This window comes from Colobus angolensis, unplaced genomic scaffold, assembly GCF_000951035.1.
Source record: "Colobus angolensis palliatus isolate OR3802 unplaced genomic scaffold, Cang.pa_1.0 Scaffold158, whole genome shotgun sequence".
In the NCBI taxonomy this organism is placed as follows: domain Eukaryota; kingdom Metazoa; phylum Chordata; class Mammalia; order Primates; family Cercopithecidae; genus Colobus; species Colobus angolensis.
This window is the reverse complement of record NW_012114688.1, coordinates 4,386,992-4,412,484: the sequence shown is the minus strand read 5'-3', so window position 1 is coordinate 4,412,484 and position 25,493 is coordinate 4,386,992. Positions and strand designations below refer to the sequence as shown.

General features: G+C 33.9%; 1 protein-coding gene across 1 annotated transcript in view; it reads right to left on the bottom strand.

Annotated features, from left to right (window-relative positions):
- LRRC7 (leucine rich repeat containing 7) overlaps positions 1-25,493 on the bottom strand; it is a 597,129-nt gene that overhangs the window by 289,075 nt on the left and 282,561 nt on the right. Inside the window, exons 5-7 of the mRNA XM_011936894.1 lie at positions 17,707-17,785; positions 7,966-8,055; positions 4,519-4,575 (exon numbers count right to left, since the gene is read on the bottom strand). Coding sequence (XP_011792284.1) covers positions 4,519-4,575; positions 7,966-8,055; positions 17,707-17,785 — 226 coding nt within the window. The remainder of the gene's footprint in view (positions 1-4,518; positions 4,576-7,965; positions 8,056-17,706; positions 17,786-25,493) is intronic.

Here is a 25,493-nt window from a genome sequence, read left to right as displayed (position 1 = left end):
ATGTTCATCAGGTTTTACTGTATTTACTGATATTACCCCATTAATTCTGTTGGAATATATTTCAACATTCCTCTCTTAGTCAGTGTTTATGACAGCAAAGTGAGGTATCATGCTTCATGCCTTGTGCATCAGGAGACATGAATATTCATGTTACCTTAATTTATGTTTCCTTTTCTTCATATTACTTCATAGTTTCATAATTAACACATGCATTTACATAATATATTTAAACTCTAGTTGAAACAAAATTAGTCATGGCCTTGATAAATTATTAATGAATGAGGCCTTATTTTAACTTTAGGGTATTAGAAAAATTCTTCTCACACATATTGGACAGTTTTATTTAAAGTTAAAACTCATGATTATTACCAATCATTTATATGATGTTATGTTACTTCTGTGGAAAAAATTTCTAAATTTCGTTTTAAAAAATTGTTTTTATCCCTTCATTTTTATCTTGACATATATTTTGTTTCTTGATGAAATGTGACACATTTTAATAAAAAGCAAATGCTATACCATTTTTGTATTTTAGTTGTTATAAATATTAATTTACTTAATATGACGTTATTTTTCTCCCTGTCATGTCTTAACTATTGTGCCTAACTTGAAACCATTTAGAGAGAGAGAAAATGTGTGTAGGTTTATAAAATCCAAGTCTGGGCTATCAGCTATTGAGAAAGCCCAATCATTTGTCCTTGTCTGACTTCATGCTGCTGTTCAAGATTAATCTGATTATAATGTTTGGCTTCCCATATAATTTTCTGTGGAGAAGAATAATCAAGTGACGCAAAATGTCAAGGTCACATGACAGATACTTGTTATTGTGAATCCGTAGCTCAGCATTCTCATTTGGAATGTCTACCATGTTTAAGGCATTGGAGAGTCCACAGTGACCAAGTGGACATAACCTCTCATTAATGGAACTTATACTGCCTTGAGGAGATGTTTCCAAGTACACAAAGAGTCAAAATCATACAGAGAGCAGTAAGTGCTATGATGAAAATCAAATAGAATAATGAAATGGTGTAAAGAGGAAGGGAGACAATTTTATACGGCGTAATTGGGGAAGGCCCCCGAGGAGGCAGTTACCTGAAGAGAGACATAAATCATAAGACCTAACGATGCAAAGATGTAGAAAGAAAATTCTCAACAGTGTAAAACCTCCAAAATGGGAACACACTTGTTTTGTTCAAGAGGAACACCAGTATAGCTGGAGTTCTGGAAAACAGAGTGCCCTGTGCTAAGATAAAATCCCCCATGCATTTGATGATTTGTGTGTCGGCCTCCTGTGTCTGATGCATCTAGTATATGTTGGCATTGAATTTCTAGACCAGCAATGCTGAGAACCAGACCTGTGGTAGGAACCTCTACAATGGACTCCATTAATCCCTGTCTCCTGGTATTTATAGTCTTAACGTTGTTTTCTTCCATACTTTGGAAGAAATGGTCCAGATTTGGTCTCTGTGATCAATAGCATATGGTAGACATCATAGTATATCACTTCTGAGATTAGATAAAGACCAAAGCTTCTGTCTTAGATGTACACTCTTTCTCTCAAATCACTTGCTCAGAAGGAAGCAAGCAGCCACACTGAGAGTAGCCCTATAGAGAAGCACACATGAGCTTCTATAGGAAAAGAATGGAAAGCTTCCAGCCTATCATCAGTAAGAAACCCATTTGCCAACCACTACTTGAGTGAGATTTGAGGCAAACTCTAGCCCATTTAAGCCTCATGAGACACCCTGAGACAGCATCGCTGAGAATCCAGCCTCTCTTTGATTCCTGACCCTGAGATGCTCTTACACAAACAAATGAAGGAAGGAATAAATAACCAAACAAACAAGGAAACAAAGGCTTGGTTTTCCCTTGACATCTAACATTCATTTGAATTCTCTCTACCATCTCCACATTTTCTGACTATCCCTCAAAAAACACAATGAAGAAGATAATTCTTCTATAAGGAAAAACTGTATCATGGAATCTAAAAATTTTTCCTTTTGGCATTCTAGTTATTTTCAGATGTTTGCTATCTTCTATTATTACAAATAATCAAGACTTGACTGTTTCAATGAGTTTTAGGCAAATGCATTTCCGAAGTACTTAATTTTATTACTCCTTCTTGATGTATGTAGAGTAATGATCATAAACATTATAAGGAAACTTATAATACTAATTTTTTAACAGAAAAAAAATATCCTAGAATTTGCATACATCTAAGTGTATCAGTTTGCTTAAAGGATGTATAATTCTTACACACATTCACATTTTGCACAGATTGCTAAGCATATAGACTTAAAAGATGAAAAGAAGAGAAAATAACTAAAAATCCAACATCTTGTTTGTTTCCCTAAGTAAATCATGAGTTGCTCTTCTCAGAATAGTTATTGTTAAACTAAAATTGTTTTTCCTAAAACTATGTTTTTACCTTTATTTTTATTGGGAGTGCAAAATAAAGGATACTAGACTGCTCTCACGTGGCTTTAAGTTACAGGTATAGACTGGTGATCAAAAGGTATAATACATAGTGAAAACAAAGTTTATTTTTATTCAAAGAATAATTTATTTCTGCGATTCTCATTCTATAGACCCAAAACTAAAGTTATCTATATTTTATGTCTGAATTTTGTTCTTTAGATTTTGGTCTGTAGGTTATAAAATGAACATACTAGATTGCAAGTAACTTTGAAAATGTGTCTTAAAATGTAACAGCTGTAACAGCTATATAAGTTATATGTATATGAGTCTATCAAAGAGACCCAACATCAGTTCTAATATATCTTTACAACATTTTTCTATGTCCAAATTGGTTTATGCATATTATTCTACTTATTATAATTCTATTTAATACTGAACCACAATCTGAAAGCCTGCACAATACCCCAGCACCAATTATTGTTGTTATTATTGTTCCTCATTACTCTGATTTATTCACACAGCTACCTCATATAAAGTCCATATTATCAATCTATATCAGGTGTTAATGTATATTTAAGATTCGTATTTAAAGATATATATTTAAAAACCTAACAACCTATGTCAGGTTTATTTTCTACTTCAAAGGAAAGCCATTATTTGAGAACAGAGGGGAAAGGATTCTCCTCTGCATACTCAATATTTTCTTCTTGACCTAAATGTATATATTTAGGTGAAATGGACCCCTGCTTTTCTATCTTGGTTTAGCTTCCAGTTAGCCATGTTTCGCACTTACTTTAAATGTGGCAGACAAGAGCATGAGGGATGGACTCCATGGCACTAGCCGCATTTGCAGGAAATTTCCACTTGAACAATTAACACCCTCAACCATATTTCCACCTGTTTATGCCCCCAACCTGGGAGGGGTCCCCTGGGTTAGGCCCATACCCAGTGCTTTAGCTTAGAGAAAGGCATAATTCAGAAGTGTTGAATGATGAAATATGCAGACATTTCCTCATTACTATGCTCTCTCCTTGTCTTCTCTTATGGAGGATTAAGTAGGTATTTTATCTTTATGTATATATTCAAATTAAATCCATATCATCATTGAAAGTTATTTTCGTAATTATGTTATTATATCACAATGACAATTTTAATACACAATATCATACATAAAATGTACTTGAAGGTATGTTGTTGAAATATTAGTCAATCCAGTTTGCTTTGGAAAAAGATTTAATAAGTGAAAAATAAGGTTACATTTTGGTTCAGCAGATGTATCTAAGTCCTACTGAAATGTTTAAAAAATTAGTCACTGTACTCAATAGTTTTCTATAATACTGCAGAAGGGTGATAATAGCAACATAGTACTTTAAATATTTTCATCTTAACGTATACAAGTGTAATGATTTAATTGAGTAAAAAACCCATTTTGATTTTCAAAAATAACTCTGTAAAACACAAAATTCTATTGTTACACATGAATAAGGCAAAGCTGGGTGGAACAAAGCATTTTATTATGGTAAACATTGCATAAAATTTTAAGGATTAGTTTTTATTTTAAAATACCTTATAGTTTTATATACGCCAAATTTTAAATAGTAAAAATGAACAATTTGAAAGAATATATAACTTTTAGCTAAACCACTTTGTAATCTCTTGAAACACCTTAATCTTTTTTCCTAAAAATTTCTGGCATATTCTTGATTTAAAAACTGAAAGGTATACTACAATCCATAAATTAACTTGAAGAATTAAGCATCCTTTTAGGTTGAACCTTGTGACACTATTGTTTTTAGCTATAAGAATGACAATTTCTTAGGTTTTAGTGCAATAATTTTCTGGCATGTATCTTCAGCCATGCGAAGAAACTTAAGCGAACTCTTTCCACCATTACCTGTAATTACAGTTTTATAAAATAGAAGACATTCTCATGTAATATGAATCTTTTATAGTATACCATACTTTTTGGCCATTAGGAAAAATGTGTAGATAAATTAACTCAATTAAAGTACCAAACCACAGACAAAATAAAAGTAGTTATTTTTCTTACTAGTGAAAAAATATCACAGTTCAAAATTCAGAAAATACACAGTCACTTACTTTGGTAGAGTTTTCAAGTGATTTTCTCTTAACTCCAAGATCCGCAATTTGACAAGTCTACAGAAATGAATTTTTAAAATTTGCTCTTAGTATTTCTGTCTAAAAAATTATTGAGTAAGGTCTAGTATTTGGTAGTACTATAGGGTTACTATAGTTAACAATAATGTATATTTAAAAATAACTAAAAAAGTAGAATTGGAATATTTCTAACACAAAGAAATGATAAAAGCTTGAAGTGATGGATACCCCAGTTACCCTGATTTGATCATTACACATTGTATGTCTGTAGTAAAATATCACACATACCTCATAAATATATATAACTATATGTACCCATAATAAGTAAAAATTAAAATAAAAATAAATTTTACTATAGTAAACTATCATTATCACTATTCAAACAGCCATGTTCAAATATTTTTTTAACTATGGTTGTAGATTTTAAAGAAATTTACATATTGATTATGAGTAGGGTTACATTAGTATTGGGCAATGACAAATATCATTTCCTAAAATTAACTGAGATATTTTAAAGATATCTTTGGATTCCAGCCTTCTAAATTTCATACGTTTTATAAAAGTATATTTGTTGTTCAATTTTTGCATTGATATTTGAATGTATACCAAATACTAGATGCTGTGTTCACTAGAATAGGGCAATAATTTCTCTCAAGAGACTATAAATAAACTAAAAAGCAATAATTTCTCTCAAGAGACTATAAACAAACTAAAAAGCAAGTACTATAGCATAGAGTTAAAAAAATGGGATTTTGTAGGAAGACAAACCTGGGAGAAATCCAACTCTTTCATATTCTGCCTCTCTGACACCGGGCAAATTAATTAACCTCTCTTAATTGAATTTCATCATCCATAAGTGTGTGACAGCAGTATCACATTTGTAGGGTTTGGAACATTAAATAATGCAGTACATGTAAAGCATAATTTCTGGTATATCACAAGTTTCAATAAGAATTGACTATTATTATTTTCATTATTTACACAATGGGAGAAGTGCTGCAATATACCATATTTCATTGACTCTAAGGTGCATATTTTAACATTTATGAAAAGGTTATGCATTTAAAAATCTGTCGCATCATCTGTCCTGTGACAATGCTGGGGTTGGGGAAATCGTGTGAGAAGAATGAGAGGTATTTGTAGTTTCTGTTGCTTGAGTAACATTTGTGATTAGGAATGCGTTTCACACTTAATTACTTGTTAAGTTTTGTAGTCTAGGACACACTATTGTTATTCACGTCCATATTGAATGTTAAAATGTACCCAGATGAAGCTACTTTAGAACAGATATTAACTGGGTTATCTGAATTCTTAATATTTTGGGAAATATTATACTATTCGAAGTTTTTCATCTACCATCTCCCATATTTACTGTACTTTTAGGTTTTCATGTAGGTCTCTCTCCCTTTTTTTTTCTTTTTGCCTCCTATCAAGCTTTTTATTTAATTTTAATCTTATAATGATTAATCTGTATATGAAATAAAGTGATTCAGTTCTTCACAGCATGGGTATATTCTACTAAAGGAGATTTCTTAAGCATATGCATGTTTCAAATCTTGTCAACAATTGTACTAGTATGATATTTTGTACTGATTTTGGCTTTTAGGAGCACAGAATCTCAGGTGTTAAAAGGAATTTTAAGTGTCCTCTTGTTAAACTATCCAGTTGAAGGTTAAAGACCTTTTTAGATGATAATAATAAAATAGAGCATATTTTTTGCAGGCAATTTATGCAAAATTAAATTCTATTTTCAAGTGGTTTTGGTATTGGTATTATGTTTTTCACTTGCCCAAATCTTTTCCTCACATTAGGACTGAAGAGAACTGACAAAAGTTCAAGAAAAAAATGTATCTTAAGATAATAATTAAATATTTTCTGATTTGATAAATCCAAAGTATATTGTAATGCCATGGTCAGTGCCAGAAAGGCAAGGCTAGTTTCTATGGATGAATGATGAAATGCCAATTCATTTAGAAGCCAGGCAATGCTCTTTGGATGCTCTGTGAAGTTTAAAACTGCCCAAGTATATGCTGTTCATAAGTGTTGTCATGGTGTGATGTGCAAAAGTAAGGGAATCTGGGAAATGTTGATGTGCTCTCAGTATGTAAATGGAGGCTGTCACATGTTAAGTGACTTCATTATTCAACTGAGTTCTTAATGTCCTGTGCCAGCTTCAGTCAACAGATTCGTGTCAAGCTACACTTAGTCTATTATTTGAACAATTTCAAAGATATTCATTTACATAAATGCTGTTGACAATAAACTTAAAAATGTCCTAGCTGTTGAGATATATCTTTTGCGCAAAAAAGTTCATTGGAGAACACCTGAAAAATATTGAAAAACATGTCAAGATGACAATAAAAATTATTCATAATTTACTTTTAAGATACCAGTCTTTCATTTCATACAGATTCATATTAATATTGGAAATATCTTAAGAATTTAAAAAAAATACTTTCCTAAGATAATATTATTAATTATTATACAGTATTATCATATAGATGAACCATAATATATTTAACCAATATCCTAGACAGATATGTGATTTCACTTTTTTCACTTTGTAAATAACAATAAACTTGTCCATAAATCCCAGTGGGATACTGACAATGGTAATAGACATTTCTAGAAATGATTCACAGAGGCAACGGTTGTAAATATTTTCAAAGGTTTTAAAAGCATACTGCCCTGCTTGAAGGTCATAACATTCTACAGTCCTATCAGAGAGCATGAGATCATCTCTGTTCTTATACTCTAAAAAAAAGTTTTTGCAATATGTTGGAACATAAAGGTTTTTTATTGTTTTAACTTGTATTATATTTATTATTTGTGAAGACAGACATGTTTTATGTGTTCCCCAGCCATTCATATGTGTTATTATGAATTGCTTTTTTCTTGTAATTCGACCATATTCCCCTAAAATCTTTGTTTGCATATTTATATGTAAGAATTCTTTCTATGTTAAACATATAAATAATTTTTTTTCATATATAATGAAACTATTTTTCAGTTTATTGTTTTACCTTAAATCTTTGATTTTCTGATACTTTATGTTAAAAGTATTTAGGTCACCATATCTATCCATTTATGGTATTCTTCTTTGCGTCTATGCCTGTAAAGGTATTTCTCAACAAAAGAGCCATAAATATTCATCTCCTTTTTTTTCCCTCAGATCATTTCTGGCTTTATTTTTTTATATTCAACTCTTTAATTCATCTAGAATTTATTTGACTATTAATGTCATGTAAAGGCCTAATTTTACTTTATTTTTTGTAAAATTTTCATTAATTAACAGAGTTCCATTTATTGAATAATAATGAGGCCTATCTTTAATCACAGCTGGCACTTTTGAAGTCTCATCAACTGACACTAGTAAAGCACTTACCTAAGGTGAAATATAATTGCATAATTTAAATTTCTTATTCTTACCTTCCAAAATTGGCTGGAAGAAATTCAAGAAAGGCGTCATTCAGGTAGAGCTGGGTCAGGTTTAGGAGCTGTGTGAAGCCATCAGGGAGTCTAAAAAGGAGTTAAAGTTTTAGTCACTGCATTGATGTTGCTATAGAAACAGAACAAAAATATATATCTCTGAGGAGAAAAAATATAAATGTAATACATTTTTCAACTCTCCTTTGGTATTACAGTAATGAAAGAATTTATTGAGCATGTTGTTATAGTTTGAAAATTTTGCCTGTTATTAAAGTAAATAGCATTTATCCACTTCCATGCTACTCTCCTACACTAAGATTTATGTCACTGCTAAAATTAGCAACATCATCTCTTATTGCTGGCCTAACCTTATGCACATCAGCCAGGATATTTTTTATGGAAATCTCAAATTGTTTGGCTTGTTTGTAATTTTAAAACTAATGTTCCTTTTTCAACAGAATATTCACATATATAGTCAGGCAAGAGTATCCAGTTACTACTTCACTTAATCATCAAAATTTGTCTACAATTTGTTACAGTGATGACTAAATTTGCCCAGTATGAAAAGTGAAGGAGCATGTTGTCCCCTTGACTAATAATTTCTTTAATGCCTGCTCAACATGTATGTAAATCATGATTCAAATTTGTCTAATTAATATCTATTAAAAATGACAAAGAACATTGAAAAGATAATTAGATAATCATAAAGGCTATAAACTTCATCAAAAAATTAAGAAAATAACCTTTACGAGTTGTAGAAATTAGATTAAATCATTATTTTAAAGGTAATAAGATTTAATTCAAGGATTTCTCAGGAGACTTGTTTTTAGAGGAATATTAATTTTTTTATTAGTAAATTTCTATTTAAACATTTGTAATACTTTTATGTATAGTCTAGTCCAGATTTTGTTATTTTATAAAATACTCCTAAATAGCCTTCTAATTTGCCTTCTCCTCAAATTACAGCCTGTCTTCCTCCTTGCATTTACTGCTAAAATTATTTAAAAAGCTGCCTATACTCATTGCTTCTTATTACTACTCAAGCCATTGTTTTCTGGCATCTACCTCAACTCTGTTACTGAAAATGCACTCACCAAGGCCTCCACTGACCTCCTAAGTTCCAATCCCATTAGCCTCATTTTATTTCAGATCCTACACAGCCTAGCAACAGTTGCCATCACTGCTTGTTCTCCCCTTCTTTGCTTCTACTACAGTTTTCCTGCTGCTTCTCCTTCTCCTGGGACATTATATGAGTTTTATTCCATGATTTCTCTTCCTATGTCCAATACTTTGTTATATGTATATATAAAACACTTACATATATATATATATATAAAATGTTTGTATTTGGGTATATATGTGTGTACATACATATATGTATAAAAGAATATATGTGTCCCCACAATAGAATCAAGAAACAGAATCAGTATCTTTGAAACCCTCTGGGTGTCCCTCCCTGTCTACATCTTCCTATTTACCACACAAATTCCTGAATCATGTTTACTATTCTGTTTTGAAACAGCTTTACCACAGATATTTAATTCCCTAAAACAAAACATGTTGCATAGTTTTGCATGGTTCTGAATATTATGTAAATCAAATCATACTGTGAACATTGTCCAAAGGCTTTAAAAATTAGTATTAGATTTTAAAAATCCATCCATTTTGATGTGACTGATTGGCCATCATAGCATAGTATTCCATTGTATGAATATACAATTTGCCGTTTTCCTTCTAATGAACATTACAGTTGTTTCTTCTTCTTTTTTTTTTGAAATAGAGTTTCACACTTGTCTCCCAGGCTAGAGTGCGATGGTGCAAACTCGGCTCACTGTCACCTCCGCCTTCCAGGTTCAAGTGATTCTCCTGCCTCAGCCTCCCGAGTAGCTGGGATTACAGGCACCAGCACCACACCCATCTAATTTTTGTATTTTTAGTTGAGATGGGGTTTCGCCATGTTGGCCAGACTTGTCTCGAACTCCTGACCTCAGGGGATCCACCCGCCTCGGCCTCCCAAAGTGCTGGGATTACAGGCATGAGCCACTGCGCCCGGCCTGCAGTTGTTTCTAGTTTTTCATTTTGCTATTACAAATATTGGCTTCTGTGAATATTTTTGAACATATAGTATACATTTACAAAAGATTACTTAAGTTATATCCTTAGAAGTGACATCATTGGTCGTAGCGAATGCAAGTCTATATTTACTAGATGTAGCCAAATTTCATTCAAAATAGTTCCACCTTTTTTCCATGTCCTTCCTAACCCTTGGTTTTGTTAGCTTTTTTCGTTTTTGCCAATTTGGTAAATATAAAATAGCAATAATAATCATTTTGCTGATTAGTTAGGAATAAAAGTTTATTAGCAATATTTGTTTCCTTTTTTGTGAAATACATGTTTACATATTTTACCTATTTTTCTATTGGTGCCCCAACCAGAACTCCCTGCCTTTACCATTTTGTTGTACACTGGAACAAATCGTGATTGCCTGCCCCTTTCCTTCCTGTTTGAAGGCTTTCTTCAGCTGCTAAAGCCTGGTCTGTTTATGCACCTGGTAGCCCAAGTTCCACGGAATTAATGTCCCTCTCAGAGACAGTACTCACCTAATGACAAGTAGGAATATAAATACTTCTGCTCCCTCTCCCATTGTGTTTGACAACTCTAGTATGTGTTCTACACTGTTACCCAGAGCTCCCCAGAAAGTTAAAGTCCAATGGCCAAATACTGTAAACGGCTTGAGAAAACACCCTCAACAAGTATTTCCTGGGCTCATCTCTTAAATATACTGCTTATATTCTTTTCTAAACATCTGCTTCTGGGGAATCTAAAACAAACACATTTATATTTTTATGCTGATTTATGGCAATTCTTTACACATAGTTAGTAATAACTCCTCAATGTCATTGATAGGTTGTTGGAAACTGCAAGTTTAAGTGCAACTATGTATAACAAAACAATTTTTTTATCTTCTCTACAACATTATAATGAAATAATGTTGAAGGAAACAATGTTATTTGAAGACCTGCTGGTATGTCCTGTAACTTAAAGTTGGAGTTTCCAACAACATATCATGACATTAAGTGAAGACTTACTGTATATTAATCTGATATTGGTTATTTTTGCTATAAATACATTTTTCTAGTTTGTATTTTGGAGCTGAATTGTGTGGATATGATTTCATAGAGGATGTTGCCATAAATTTTCTTTTAAGAGACATAGGATTTATGAAAGTAGAAAAGAAAAAGAAGGGAGGCAAGTGAAAAACGAGGGTTTTTATGATGTAGAGGTAAGAAGACACTTGAGATGTATAACGAAGAGAAGATGAGTTCTGGAGCAAATACTTTATGTATGACAGTATTGGGAGTTAATATTTAAGAATATCAGGAGAGGGCAGGGTTTACAGTCCTTGAATGCTCAACTCAAAGATTTGAACTTAATCTTATAGAAATGAAAGGCTATGGTAGGTCATTACTTTTCTCTGTGTTTTACTTTGTTGTAATGCATTAGAGCTCATGTCCTGATAGTATGACAGTTGTTATGATGTTAAATACATTTGTTTACACAGATGTTAAATACATTTCCATTGGAATTTAAGTATTATCTTGGATGTCTTGTAATTCAAAACAACTAGTTACATATGACTTTTCAAAAAGATGATCAGTAAGATACATGTAAAATTAGATGAATGTTAAAACCATTAATCTAATAATTTAGTTTAACAGTGTCACTACTCAGTAAAAAATGGCTTTTAAAATACAAATTTTCTATTTGTAGGGACCAATATTTTTCCTATGTATCAAAACTATCCAGGTTCTCTCAGTCTACTATTCTCCATATATATATAATAAATGATATTGTACTACTTCTTTGATCAAAAACACTTATTTTTTGCTTCTTTTTTGGTAATGCTTATGCCCTAGAAGAATCTGGCTTATTACATAGAACATTTTGTTCAGAGTTTAAGAATTGACCACATTTTGCAGATTCCAATGACAAAATTGGACCACCAAAAATAGGTTATATCAAAAACCAGCATGCAAAGTAAGCCAGTTTTTATCAGCCTGGTTATAAAAAAAAGATGTATTGACATTTTTCTATTGAACTTTTCTTCTTAAAAATGTAGAGTTAAGAATATGATTACATAGTATGTCTTATTTAATGACATCTATGTTTTATTTCAATTCACTTCAATGCGAATTTATTGAATGGTTACTCTGCACTTAGATTCAAAATTAATGTCTTCTTTACTTTTCTTATATGATTCTATTCATAGATTTAGTTGAATGTTTATACAATTATACTTTGCACTAGTATTGGAAATTTTCTAGTCCTGGGAAAAATTATAAATTATTTGGGGATAAGGAATTTTTAAAATCTCTTAAACTGTCCATTATTGTACTTTCAAAATAACATACAATGAAAAATGGATTTGATGTTATTTGAAAAATCATATATATACTGTCACTAAGTCTGCCAAAAAAAGATATTCAACTTTATCATTAATTTTATGGTACATTTTGTAGCTTCTAATAGAGACAAGGGCCTGACTTGTCAATATAATCACTTCCAGAAAAACATATGAGGAACTGTAAGGAAGAAAGTATTCCATAGCAAGCAGGATACACTTGGTGAAGATGACAATCTTAAGTTGCCTTTACTTTCCTCTAAAGTATTCAATGAAATTCAATATCTGACATTAAGGAAGGAGCTCTCAATAATGAAATGATTTTACTATCCTAAAATAACTTGCTGGCATTTCACATGTGACAGATTTATTTAAAAATTCAAAGAATATATATGTTTTATAAATTGGCAAATAATTCATTCTACTAAGTAAATGCTTTCCTTTTATTAATTGCTTAAATTAAAAGTGGTATATACAAAAACACAGTTACATAGAACACATGAGATATGGTGTTTGATGGATCAGTAGAGTTGCTCTAGTTAACATTAATTAAATTTACATTTCAAAATAGCCAGAAGAGAATTAGAATGTTCCTAGTGTAAAGAAAAGATATTTAAAATGATGGATATCCCAATTACCCTGAATTGATTATATGAATGTATCAAATGATCACATGTGCCCATCCAAAATGTACATCTATATATATCAATTAAAAAACTACAACAAAGATAGAATAACAATAGACCCAGACACCCATATAGTTTAGCAGTTGGGCACATAATATCAGCTATGTGGAAGATACATTCTAAATGCCCCACCATGATCCTCACCTCCTGATGTTTATACCCTTGTATAATCTCCTTCCTTTGAGTGTTGGTAGGACCTGTGACTTGCTACTGATCAATAGAATGTGGCAAATATGACGGAATGTCTCTCCCACAACTAAATTACATTATATAACTCCATCTGGCTAAGAGACTCAAAACTGCCTTGGGGGAGAATTATATGGCAGGCAACTGCACACAGTTCCCAGGTCCCATGAGTGGTTGCCAGCTGACAGCCAGCAGAGTGCAGCCTGATGAAACTCTGAAGCAGGGGACCCAGGTAAGCCATTCTCAAATTCCTGACCCACAGACATTGAGAAATAAATAATATGTGTTGTTTTAAGCTGATACATTTGTGGCGATTTGTTTCAGAGCATTAGAAAATTAATAAAGATTTTTGATGATTGGAATTGGGGTTCTGCTATAACTGATTTCAAAAATGTGCAGTGGCTTTGAAAGCACTCAGTGGTCACAGACTGGAGAACGTTAAAAAAACATGATAAAGCATAGATTTTCTTAAAAAGATGTTTAGAAGAAATCTAAACTTTGATGGCCCTGCTAGTGAGGGCTCAAAAGGAAGTGAATGTTAGGTTACTGAAAATTTTCTCAATCTGATAAATGGCATATATTTAAAAAACAAGTAACAGTCACACATAATGGTGAAACTCTAAATGATTTCTCTCTAAGATTGGGAACAAGATAATGGTGCCTGCTTTCACCTCTGACGTTCAACATGTAAAGGAGGTGTTAGCTAAGACCAAAAGGTAAGAAAAACAAACAAATAAATGGCATGTAGATAAAAAACGATAAAATGAGACCGTCTTATTCACAGATAACATGATATTCTACATAGAAAATTTCACAAAAATCTACACATGCAATTTAATGGAATTAGTGAGTTTAGTAAGATTGAAGAAGATCAGATAAATATTAAAAATCAATTGTGTTTGTACATGCTGGCAGTAAACAATTGGAATAATAAAAAATCATTCGCAATAGTAAAAAAACCATAAAACACATAGAATAAAATTAACAAAATTTGTATGCTGAAATCTATAAAACATTGATAAAATTTTAAATACTGAAATAAGTATGGAGCTAAACTATACTCAGGGATGAGAATATTCAATGTTTGTGAGATGTTAAGTTCTACCCAAATTAATCTACAGATTTAATGCAATCCCTATCAAAATTCCAACATGTTTGTACATTTTTGTATAAATTAGCAAGCTAATTATAAAATTCACATAGAATAGCAAAGAGCATACTAGCTCAAATGATTCTGATGAAGAACAAAGTTGAAGGACTCATATTTTCTGATTTCATGACTTACTATTATGTAAAGCTACAGTAATTAAGACAGTAGGGAATTGGTGTAAGGACAAACATATAGATTAACAAAAATTGAAAATCCAGAAATAAACTCAAATATATGTGATCAATTGTTTAACAACAATGTATACAAAATCGACTTTAAATGGATCATAGACCTAACTGTAAAGCCTAAACTATAAGAGTTTCAGAAGAAGGCATAGGGGAAAATCACTATGGCTATAAATTTAGTAAAGATATCCTAGATAAAAAAGAACAGCAGAAACCATAAAAAATTATTAAATAGAAATTCATCAAATTTAAAACCCTCTCTTTGAAAGGTACTACTTAGAAAATAAAGAGAGCAGCCACAGAACAAGAGCAAATCTTCACTTCCAAATATCTTCTAAAGGTCCAGAATACATACATAATTCTTATAATTCAACAATAAAAAGGCAAACCAATAAAAATGAACAAGAAATTTGAATCTTTAGCAAAGAAGCAATATAGATTATAAATAAATATATGGAAAGGTACTAATGAGACATTAGACATATATATTAAAACCATAATGAAATACCATTTCTACTACACTGGTTAAAATGGAAAAAAATAAAACACTAATAGAACCAAATTCTGGCAAAGTTGAGGAACAACTGAACTCTGAACAACTGAAATGATGTAATGTACAATTGAATACCTTTGGGAAAGCAGTTTGGAAGCTTCTTATCAGGTTAAACATACACATACCATACTACTCAGAAAACTAGTCCTAGGACTTCACCCAATAGAAATGAAAATATATGCTCACATAAACACTTGTGCATAGTTTGTACCAGCTTTATTCATGATAGCCCAAAACTGGAAACAGCCCAAATGCCTATCAACTGAAATATAGATACATAAATAATGCTATATCCACACAATGGAATGCTACCTGGCAATAAAGGGGAATAAAGTACTGATTATCGAAAAATTACAAATAAATTTCAAAATCATTATGTTAAGTAAAAGAAGTCACAAAAGCATGATATCATTTATTTTTCATTTCAAAAAAGACAAAGCAATGGGGATAATAGTCATCAGTGGATGACTGGGCTAAGGGAACTTTTTGAGATGATGCAATAGTCTATATCCTGACTATAGAGATGGTCACATGACTGTATACATTTGTTAAAATTCATTGAACCATACATCTAAATATAATTAATTTTATTTTTTTGTGAGAGGGTCACACTCTCATGCCCAGGTTGGAGTGCAGGGGCATGATCATGGTTCGCTGCAGCCTTGTCCTCCCAGGCTAAAGTGATTCTCCCACCTTAGTCTCTCAAGTAGCTGGGACTACAGGCATCCACCACCACACCAGGCTAATTTTTTATATATTTTGTAGAGACAGAGTTTCACCATGTTGCCAGGGCCGGTTTTGAACTTATGCGATCCTCCTGCCTTGACCTCCCAAAGTGTTGGGGTCACAGGTGTGAGCAACCATGCCTGGCCAGAGTGAATTTTATTGTATAGAAAAAACATATTTAAAAACCTGACTTTAAAATCTGATAAACAATTTATAATGACTTTTCATAATTTTTGTGAATTCCAAAACTGTTTAATGTTTATAGTGTTATGCATTTTGCTGAAATAGGTCATATTTATTTATCTTTTAAAAAGTTAAACATATGAAGGGAATTAGACATATCCAATAAACCCATAGACTTGAAATTTCTTGGAGATGTAATTTATCATCTGGCTTCCACTCCCAAAGACCTACTATGATTCCTAAATAAGATGAGCTATTAGAATTAAATAATTAGGGGGAAAAAAGCAATTTATTGTCAATACTGAATTGTTTTGATTTAATTCAGGGACATGGTTGTAGTCCTGGTGGGAGGAATTAATAACATCTATTCATTGAGATGTTGAAAAAAGTGCTTTTTTGGTCTAAGAATTTTGGGGAAAGCTTTTTAGGGTTTTGTTTTCTCTTTTTTTCCCTCCCTATCTACTTCTCGGGAAGAAAAACTGTAATTTTTAACATAAAGGCCTCAGATTATTTCACAAACCATTCACTATAAAGATCTCCATCTAAACTTTGATCTCATTCTTTTACATTCTATTCCACTCCTCACCTTGTCTAGAGCCTCTTTCCATCATCCATAGAGAACCACTTTCACTATTCCCTCTCCTCAACTCTACTGGTATACAATTTCCCATCAACTTCCCTTTGACAAATTTATTTATGTCTCCTTCTAAAAACACTCCATCCATTAAATGTCTTTCCAGTGGGCTTCAGTTTCCCCCAGTCTCCTACACTTCATCAGACAAAATATTGAGGAATTTTTTTCAAATCCTACTGTCAGCTTTGTATAATTAAAATGCCAGTCTTACTCTGAAGCTCATTTTTTGCAGCCCAATACCACTGGCTTGTTTCAACCTCTTCTAAATATTACAACTGTCAGTAACCTCTCTAGATTTTATTTCTACTTCCATTATTAAGTGACTTTAACATTCAGGTTCATGACTCCTCCAATCAATTTATTTTATTGCTTCCTGACCTACTTCATTCCACAGACTTCTGTCACTACACCATATGCTCAGTTCACCAACATGGTCACTTTCTGGGTATCATTTTTCTATGGCATTTCTTAATTAACAGATCTCAGACTACAAATACCCATTTTCTGATCACAGCATCTCTATCATCCAGGCCTTCCATTTTCCTGTCCTCTTAGGGTTATCTCTTTGCTCTTGCTGCAATCTCTGGTATACAAGTACTTTCTATTTCTGGTCATACTTAATTCCCTTGAACTACATGATAGGTTATTTTTATGCACTTATCCTTACCTTAAACTCTGCACTATCTTGAACTTCTGCCAGGCCCTTTATGCTCGTTTTCCACCATGACCATTACTAATAACCGTTTTATTAGTTTCAACTCTTATCTATGGAATGTTACCTGAGAGCTGTGGAAAATGGTGAACAAGTTTGCTTCAAAATAATACCATCTTTTGCCAATTGGGTCTTCCTTGCTACTCAGCAATGTTTTTAATCATCTTTTGTCAAACTATTCTGATTAATTTTTCCCATAATTCTATTAAATGTTATGTCAATGTTACATTTCAGTTTAAATTATGATGTGCATTTCATCTATCTTGGTACATTATTATACAATGGAAACATAAAAATAAATAAAATGTAATCACTCATACTCACTTAGAAATGGGATTGACACTGGCTTCAATAATTGTTAAACACTTACAGCACTTTATGTTTTCTGGAAATTCTTGTACACCTAAAATGTGAAAAAAACAAAGTACATGAAAATGTTCCAACAAATATTCTTTAAACTATAGTTCTAATATTTAGATAATTATTAAACTATGAGTCAGTATATGGTATAAACACCATTTAGAATAACCATTTAAGTAGAAATAAAAACTTAATTACATATCAGTATTATTAATCATATATACATTATTTTTAATAAAAGTTGAATGTTAAATAATATTTTATAATAAAAGTTTAAAATTGATTATAAGATTGAGGACAATTGTGTATTTGACCTAAGATAAAACTTTGATCTTTAGTAACCTAAAGAAATAAAAATAGCTTAAGTTATTAAGTTATAGTGCCACTACTGAGAGAAGGGAAAACAAGTAGATGTAAAGAAAACAGAAGATAAAATCTTTATTTCCAATAATCATTTTATAAGGCTAGGAAGGTTGAACATATACATGTGAAAAATACTTAAGAACACACCCAAAACTGATAGATATTCCCAAACTAATATTGGGCTCTGATAATTTTATACAATTCTTTTTTGGTGGCCATACAGAGTGTAGCTCTGCATCTGCCTGAAAGTGTGAAGAGACAAGCAGCTTTCCTTGGGTCCTCCCTGGAGTCTCTGAGGTAGCCAGCCTGGCTGATTGCCCTTGGAGATTTGCTCATCTGCTGTCACAGCTGTGCTACTGGCTGTGTGACAGAAAAACAGATTTTTCTATGAAACTGAATATGGAAAAGCTGCAAACCTAATCCATAAATGTGAGGGTTAGAGGAATAAAAGATGTGGGGGACATTTCAATCAACTGACAGAAAAGGATCAATGTAGTAGGCCCCGCAAAAGTTACAAGGGAAGAAGCTATATGAAGCTGTTATGATACGATATGCCTGCAGTACCACTTTCTCTCAATTTTTGAAACTATTATTAAGGATGTAAAAATTTTCAAAAAGAACTGGCCTTTCCCAGTACTTCATATCTGATGGAAGGATAAGGAATAGTTTCTGGCAGGATGTAATTGAACTTTTTGATGATGGATGCTCAAGAAACAAAAGATTCCACCTTTCTGGATTCCATTCATCTAGACTACCATGTCTGCAGGACTTCAAAGCCCTTGAAGCAGCAGGAGGGTAGTCAAATCCAGAACAGGTCACTTATCCACTGCCAAATAGGGGTACAAAGGGGTACAAAGTGGGGAATTTGTGATATTTCTCACCCCATTTATCTCCATTTAAAATTTCATGAAATCATGTGGTCCTAAAATTATTACTGAACTATTCTGACTTCTAAATAAGAGCCTCCAAAAGTTTGGGAGCTCCATTATGTATGAATTTAATGAAAAAGCCTGTTTCTCTTGTTTTTGGAAGGCCATAACACCTAGAACTTCTTCCATTAAATAGTCACTAGGAAAAGGGCAGCCAGGTCAATAATACAAGTTGTGAATCATTCTTCACATTTTCCCTTAAAAGTCTTTACTTTAAATATCTTCAACCAACAGGAGTATAAATTTCTCCTTTTCTCTGTTTAGCTTTTTCTGTTCACTCTCCAATCTGGGCTCATTGCATGCTGGTATGCATGATGCCTTATCTCCACAGGTCCCTGCCTTAAAATGGTATATCCTTAAATTATGTGTAAACCAGGACATGGAAGCAGAAGTAACTTAAAACATGATTTTAAGAAAAAGATGATGTCTCTTTATCTTCTACTGAAAATGGAATTGCCTACTGTGGTGACAATGGTGCTATATTATTTATTTAAAAATTTGTATTATATTGTTTACAGTTTAAATTTAAAATAATTCAGAGCAGAGTCTGTTGGCTTAAGATGGAGTCCTAGCTATATACCTTCTGGCTGGGTAGCCCTAGGCAAGTCCTTTAAACTCCCAATGCCTTAGTTTCCTACTCTGAAAAATAGTGATTATATGAATGGTTTTATAATAGAGTTGTAGTGAAGATTAAAAGAGATTATACAGAAAAGCAATTGGCACAAAGTGCTGTAATAATGTTATCTATAATTATTAGAAATAAAAAGGAATCGGAGGATGTAAGTCAAAAAAAGAACCAAAAACATACCAAAATGATCTGGCTTCAAGTATAAATGTGTAAAATTTATCTACCTTAGAGAACACTTGAAAAAGAATTAGTGTGCTGAAGGAATATAATATATATACACTGTGAATATATACATTATTAATGTGTGTGGATGTGTGTGTACACACACACACATTTTTTTCACACACACACTTTTAAAACTGATGTTCTTTGAGGACTTAAAAGTGCCAGACATTGTGCCAAGGTTACAGACATAAAAAATGGGATGAAAATGACTTCATGACATTTTTCTTAAATTGATGTTCTAACTCAGAAGAATGATTGAAAGAAAAGCTATAGAAGAATCAAAAGATAAATGTGAAGAAGTCTTCTAGAAAATGTGGTAATATTAGGCAAAAAGACAGTAAAGATGAATTTTTAATAGTTGAGACATTTTAGTATCCGAGTAATGAAGTTCTAAGAAGAGTAAACTGAGAACACAAAGGACAGAAAATACTAAAGGAACATTTCAAGAATATTTCAGTAATTTCAAACAATGAACGAGTTTATTTCAGATTGGAAAAGCTCACTCATTCAAGGAGTATTGAGGATTAAGAGGGGAGAGAAAAATCAGGTTTCACACAAAGGATCAAGATCTAGATGACATTTGACTTCTCAAAAATATTTGGAATGAGAAAATTATACAGAAATATATCCAACTTCTGAAGGAAAATGATTTTCAACTAAAATCCTATACAATACCAAACTAATATTCCCAAACTATGAAAATGAGTGTGGAATAAAGATATTTTCAGTGATATAAGCAAGATAGCAGAATAGGAGTTTTCTAACATGACACAGTTTACTGATTTTGGCAACCACCTGCAGATAAGAATATTTTTGTGGGAGCTTGGAAGTCCAGTGGAGAAATTCCACCATATCATTGGAGCAAAGCTTATGAGAATAGACTCATTGATGAGAGTAAGGAGAATAGCTTCATTTTACCCATTTTGCCCCTCCCTCAAGGTGGCACAGCTCAATGCCAGGAGAAACTCCTTCAACTCACAATTGTCCTCACAGGGGAAAGTAAAAATGTAATGAGTGAGGATTCCCCAACTGTGCGGGATATTGTCCTAGAGGCCTACTTCTTTCTTGCCCCACTTAGAATACTGAGAGCATCAACAAGGCAGAGTGGCTGGGAGAGGTTAGGAGCTGGGAGGAGAGATAGGGACTCTCAGCAACCAAGGTTCAAAACTAAACAAAGAGCTGTATATTCTATTATTCTCCAACAGAAAGTTTGCCCATGACCTGTTCGGTATGCCTCACCTGTGGACCACCATAACTGACCCGTAGGTCCTCCCCACAGATTGTGTTTTTCAGCCTCCCCTCTATAACTGTAGCTAGCTCCTTTCATGTGCCTGACAGATAGTCAGTGTGAGCACTTGTAGTTGTCTGGCCAGGATACACAGCCAGCCACCTTGACTTTGTGGGAGTGGGAGAAGGAACATAAACTTGAGCATTTCAGAGCATTGCCTAAAAAAACAAGTGACAGACTCCCAGCACACAGCCTGGCTTTGTGGGACTGAGAAAGGGCAAACAATCTTAAGAAATTCTGCCCAAGAGGAAACAAAATAGGTGGAGCAGGCACATCCATAGCAAAAGTCTGAGAGAGACTCAGAATCCCTGATCTGGCTGACTGGTGAAGGTGTTTCTCTCCTGAAGCAAGTCAGTAAAGACTGAAGGAGGTGACAGCTTCTTCAAACACAAAGACAACAATACAAGACTTCCAGGAATACAAACAAAACAAAACAAGGGAATATGACACCACCAAAATAACACAATTTTTTTTTTTGACAGAGTCTCACTCTGTTACCAAGGACGGAGTACACTGGAACAATCTCAGCTCACTGCAACCTCCACCTCCTAGGTTCAAGTGATTCTCCTGCCTCAGCCTCCTGAGTAGCCAGGATTACAGATGCCTGCCACCACACTTGGCTATTTTTTTGTATTTTTAGTAGAGATGGGGTTTCACCATGTTGGCCAGGCTGATCTTGAACTCCTGACCTCAAGTGATTCACCCGTCTCAACCTCCCAAAGTGTTGAGATTACAGGAGTGAGCCACTATGGGAACACAATTTTCTAGTAACCAAACTGAAAGAAATGAAGCTCCATTAACTGCCTAACAAAAACATCAAAATTAATATTTTAAGGAAGCTGAGTAAGTAACTAGAGGGCACAGATGGACAAATCAATAAAATCAGGAAAACAATGAACAAAACAAGAAGTTAAATGAAGAGACAGAAATCACTAAAAAAAAAAAATCCCAGAAATCCTGGAGCTGAAGAATACAATAAATGAAATGGAAAATGCAATATAGAACTCCACAGCAGACTTGATCAAGCAGGAAAAATGAATGTAAATTGGAGACAGCTCATTTAAGATTAATCAGTCAGAGTAGAAAAATGAAGACAGAATGAAAAGGAATGAAGAAAGCTTATGGGATTTATGGGACACCATCAAAAGAAATAAAATATGGATTACAGAAAACCCAGAATAAGGAGAGAAAGTACATAAAACTTATTTAAAGTAATACATTTATGCAGCCAACAAATTTATGAAAAAATGCTCATCATCACTGGTCACTAGAGAAATGCAAATCAAAACCACAATGAGATACTGTCTCATGCCAGTTAGAATGGTGATCACTAAAAAGTCAGGAAACAACAAATGCTGGAGAGGAGAAATAGGAATGCTTTTACACTGTTGGTGAGAGTGTAGGTTCAACCATTGTGGAAGACAGTGTGGCAATTCCTTAAGGATCTAGAACTATAAATACCATTTGACCCAGCAATCCCATTACTGGGTATATACCCAAAGGATTATAAATCATTCTAATATAAAGATACATGCACATGTATGTTTATTGCAGCACTGTTTACAATAGCAAAGTCTTGGAACCAACCCAAATGTCCATCATGATAGACTGGATAAAGAAAATGTGGCACATATATACCATGGAATACTATGCATCCATAAAAAAGGATGAGTTTGTGTCCTTTGCAGGGACATGGATGAAGCTGGAAACCATCATTCTCAGCAAACTAACACAAGAACAGAAAATCAAGCACTGCATATTCTCACTCATAAGTAGGAGTTGAACAGTGAGAACACATGGACACATGGAGGGGAACATCACACACTGGAGCCTGCTGGGGGGATAGGGAAGGGATAGCATTAGGAGAAACACCTAATGTAGATGACGGGCTGATGGGTGCAGCAAACCACCATGGCACCTGTATACCTATGTAAAAAACTCCATGTTCTACACATATACCCCAGAAATTAAAGTGTAATAATAATAATAAATAACTATAACATCAAATACTTAAAATGTGTGTGTGTGCATGGGGTAAGTGTGTGGATCTTTTGTAAGTGATCAAAGTTAAGTTACTATCAGCTTAAAATAGTGTTATAACTATAAGATGTTGCAACAGCCTGTGTTATAATATAGCCACATGGAAACCACAAAGACCTATAGTAGATACACAGAAGATAAAAAGAAATAATTTAAAACATACACTGTATAAAATTAAATCACAAAGAAAGAGAGCAAAAAGAAAGAACAAAGAAACTATAAAACAACCAGAAGAAATCAAGAAAATGGCAATAATAAGTCCTTATCAATAATTATTTTAAATGTAAATAGGCTAAGTCATCCAATGTAAAGACATAGAGTTGCTGAATAGATAAAAAAAATGACCCGACTACACGTGCTTGAAACAAACTTTCAGGACTTATGTAGGCTGAAACAAAAGGATAGAAATAATATCTCATGCAAATATAAACCAAAAAAGAGCAGGAGTAGCTGTACTTATTTCAGACAAAATAGGCTCTAAGTCAAAAATCTGTCACAAGTGACAAAGAGGATAATTATATAACAATAAAAGTGTCAATTCAGCAAGAGGATATAATAAAAATATATATGCAGCCAATATCAGATAACCTAAATATATTCAGCAAGCATTGACAGACCAAAAGGAGAAATAGAATGAAATATAATAAAACAGTAGGGATGAAAACTAAATCGATGGTCCCAGAGCAAGATGGCCGAAGAGGAGCAGCTCCAGCCTCCAGCTCCCAGTGCGAGTGACACATAGGACGGCTGATTTCTGCATTTTCAACTGAGGTACTGGGTTCATCTCACTGGGAAGTGCCAGACAATTGGTGCTGGTCAGCTGGTGCAGCCCGACCAGCGAGAGCTGAAGCAGGGTGAGCCATTGACTCACTTGGGAAGCACAAGGGGGAAGGGAATCCCTTTTCCTAGCCAAGGGAAACTGAGACATACAACACCTGGAAAATCGGGTAACTCCCACCCTAATTCTGTGCTTTACCAAGGGTCTTAGCAAACAGCACACCATGAGATTATATCCCACATCTGGACGGGAGGGGCCCACGCCCACAGAGCCTCCCTCATTGCTAGCACAGCAGTCTGAGATCTGACTGTAAGGCAGCAGCGAGGCTGGAGGAGGGGCGCCCATCATTGCTGAGGCTTAAGTAGGTAAACAAAGCCGCCAGGAAGCTCAAACTGGGTGGACCCCACTGCAGCTCAAGGGGGCCTGCCTGTCTCTGTAGACTCCACCTCTGGGGACAGGGCATAGCTAAACAAAAAGGAGCAGAAACCTCTGCAGATGTTAATGCCCCTGTCTGACAGCTTTGAAGAGAGCAGTGGATCTCCCAGCACAGAGGTTGAGATCTGAAAACAGACAGACTGCCTGCTCAAGTGGGTCCCTGACCCCTGAGTAGCCTAACTGGGAGACATCCCCTACTAGGTGCAGACCGACACCTCACACCTCACATGGCAGGGTACACCCCTGAGATGAAGCTTCCAGAACAAGAATTAGACAGCAACACTCGCTGTTCAGCAATATTCTATCTTCTGCAGCCCCTGCTGCTGATACCCAGGCAAACAGGGTCTGGAGTGGACCTCGGCCAATCTCCAACAGACCTACAGCTGAGGGTCCTGACTGTTAGAAGGAAAATTAACAAACAGAAAGGACACCCACACCAAAACCCCATCAGTTCATCCCCGTCATCAAAGACCAAAGGCAGATAAAACCACAAAGATGGGAAAAAAGCAGTGCAGAAAAGCTGGAAATTCAAAAAATCAGAGCACCTCTCCCCCTCCAAAGGAACACAGCTCATTGCCAGCAATGGATCAAAGCTGGACGGACAATGACTTTGACAAGTTGAGAGAAGAAGGCTTCAGTCAATCAAATTTCTCAGAGCTAAAGGAGGAACTATGTAACCAGTGCAAAGAAACTAAAAATCTTGAAAAGAGAATGAAAGAATGGATAACTAGAATAATCAATGCAGAGAAAGCCATAAACGAATTGAGAGAGATAAAAACCATGACACGAGAAATACGTGACAAATGCACAAGCTTCAGTAACCAACTCGATGAACTGGAAGAAAGAGTATCAATGATTGAAGATCAAATGAATGAAACGAAGTGAGAAGAGAAGTGTACAGATAAAAGAGGAAAAAGAAGTGAACAAAGCCTGCAAGAAGTATGGGATTATGTAAAAAGACCAAATCTACATCTGATTGATGTGCCTGAAAGTGAGGGGGAGAATGGAAACAAGTTGGAAAACACTCTTCAGGATATCATCCAGGAGAACTTCCCCAACCTAGTA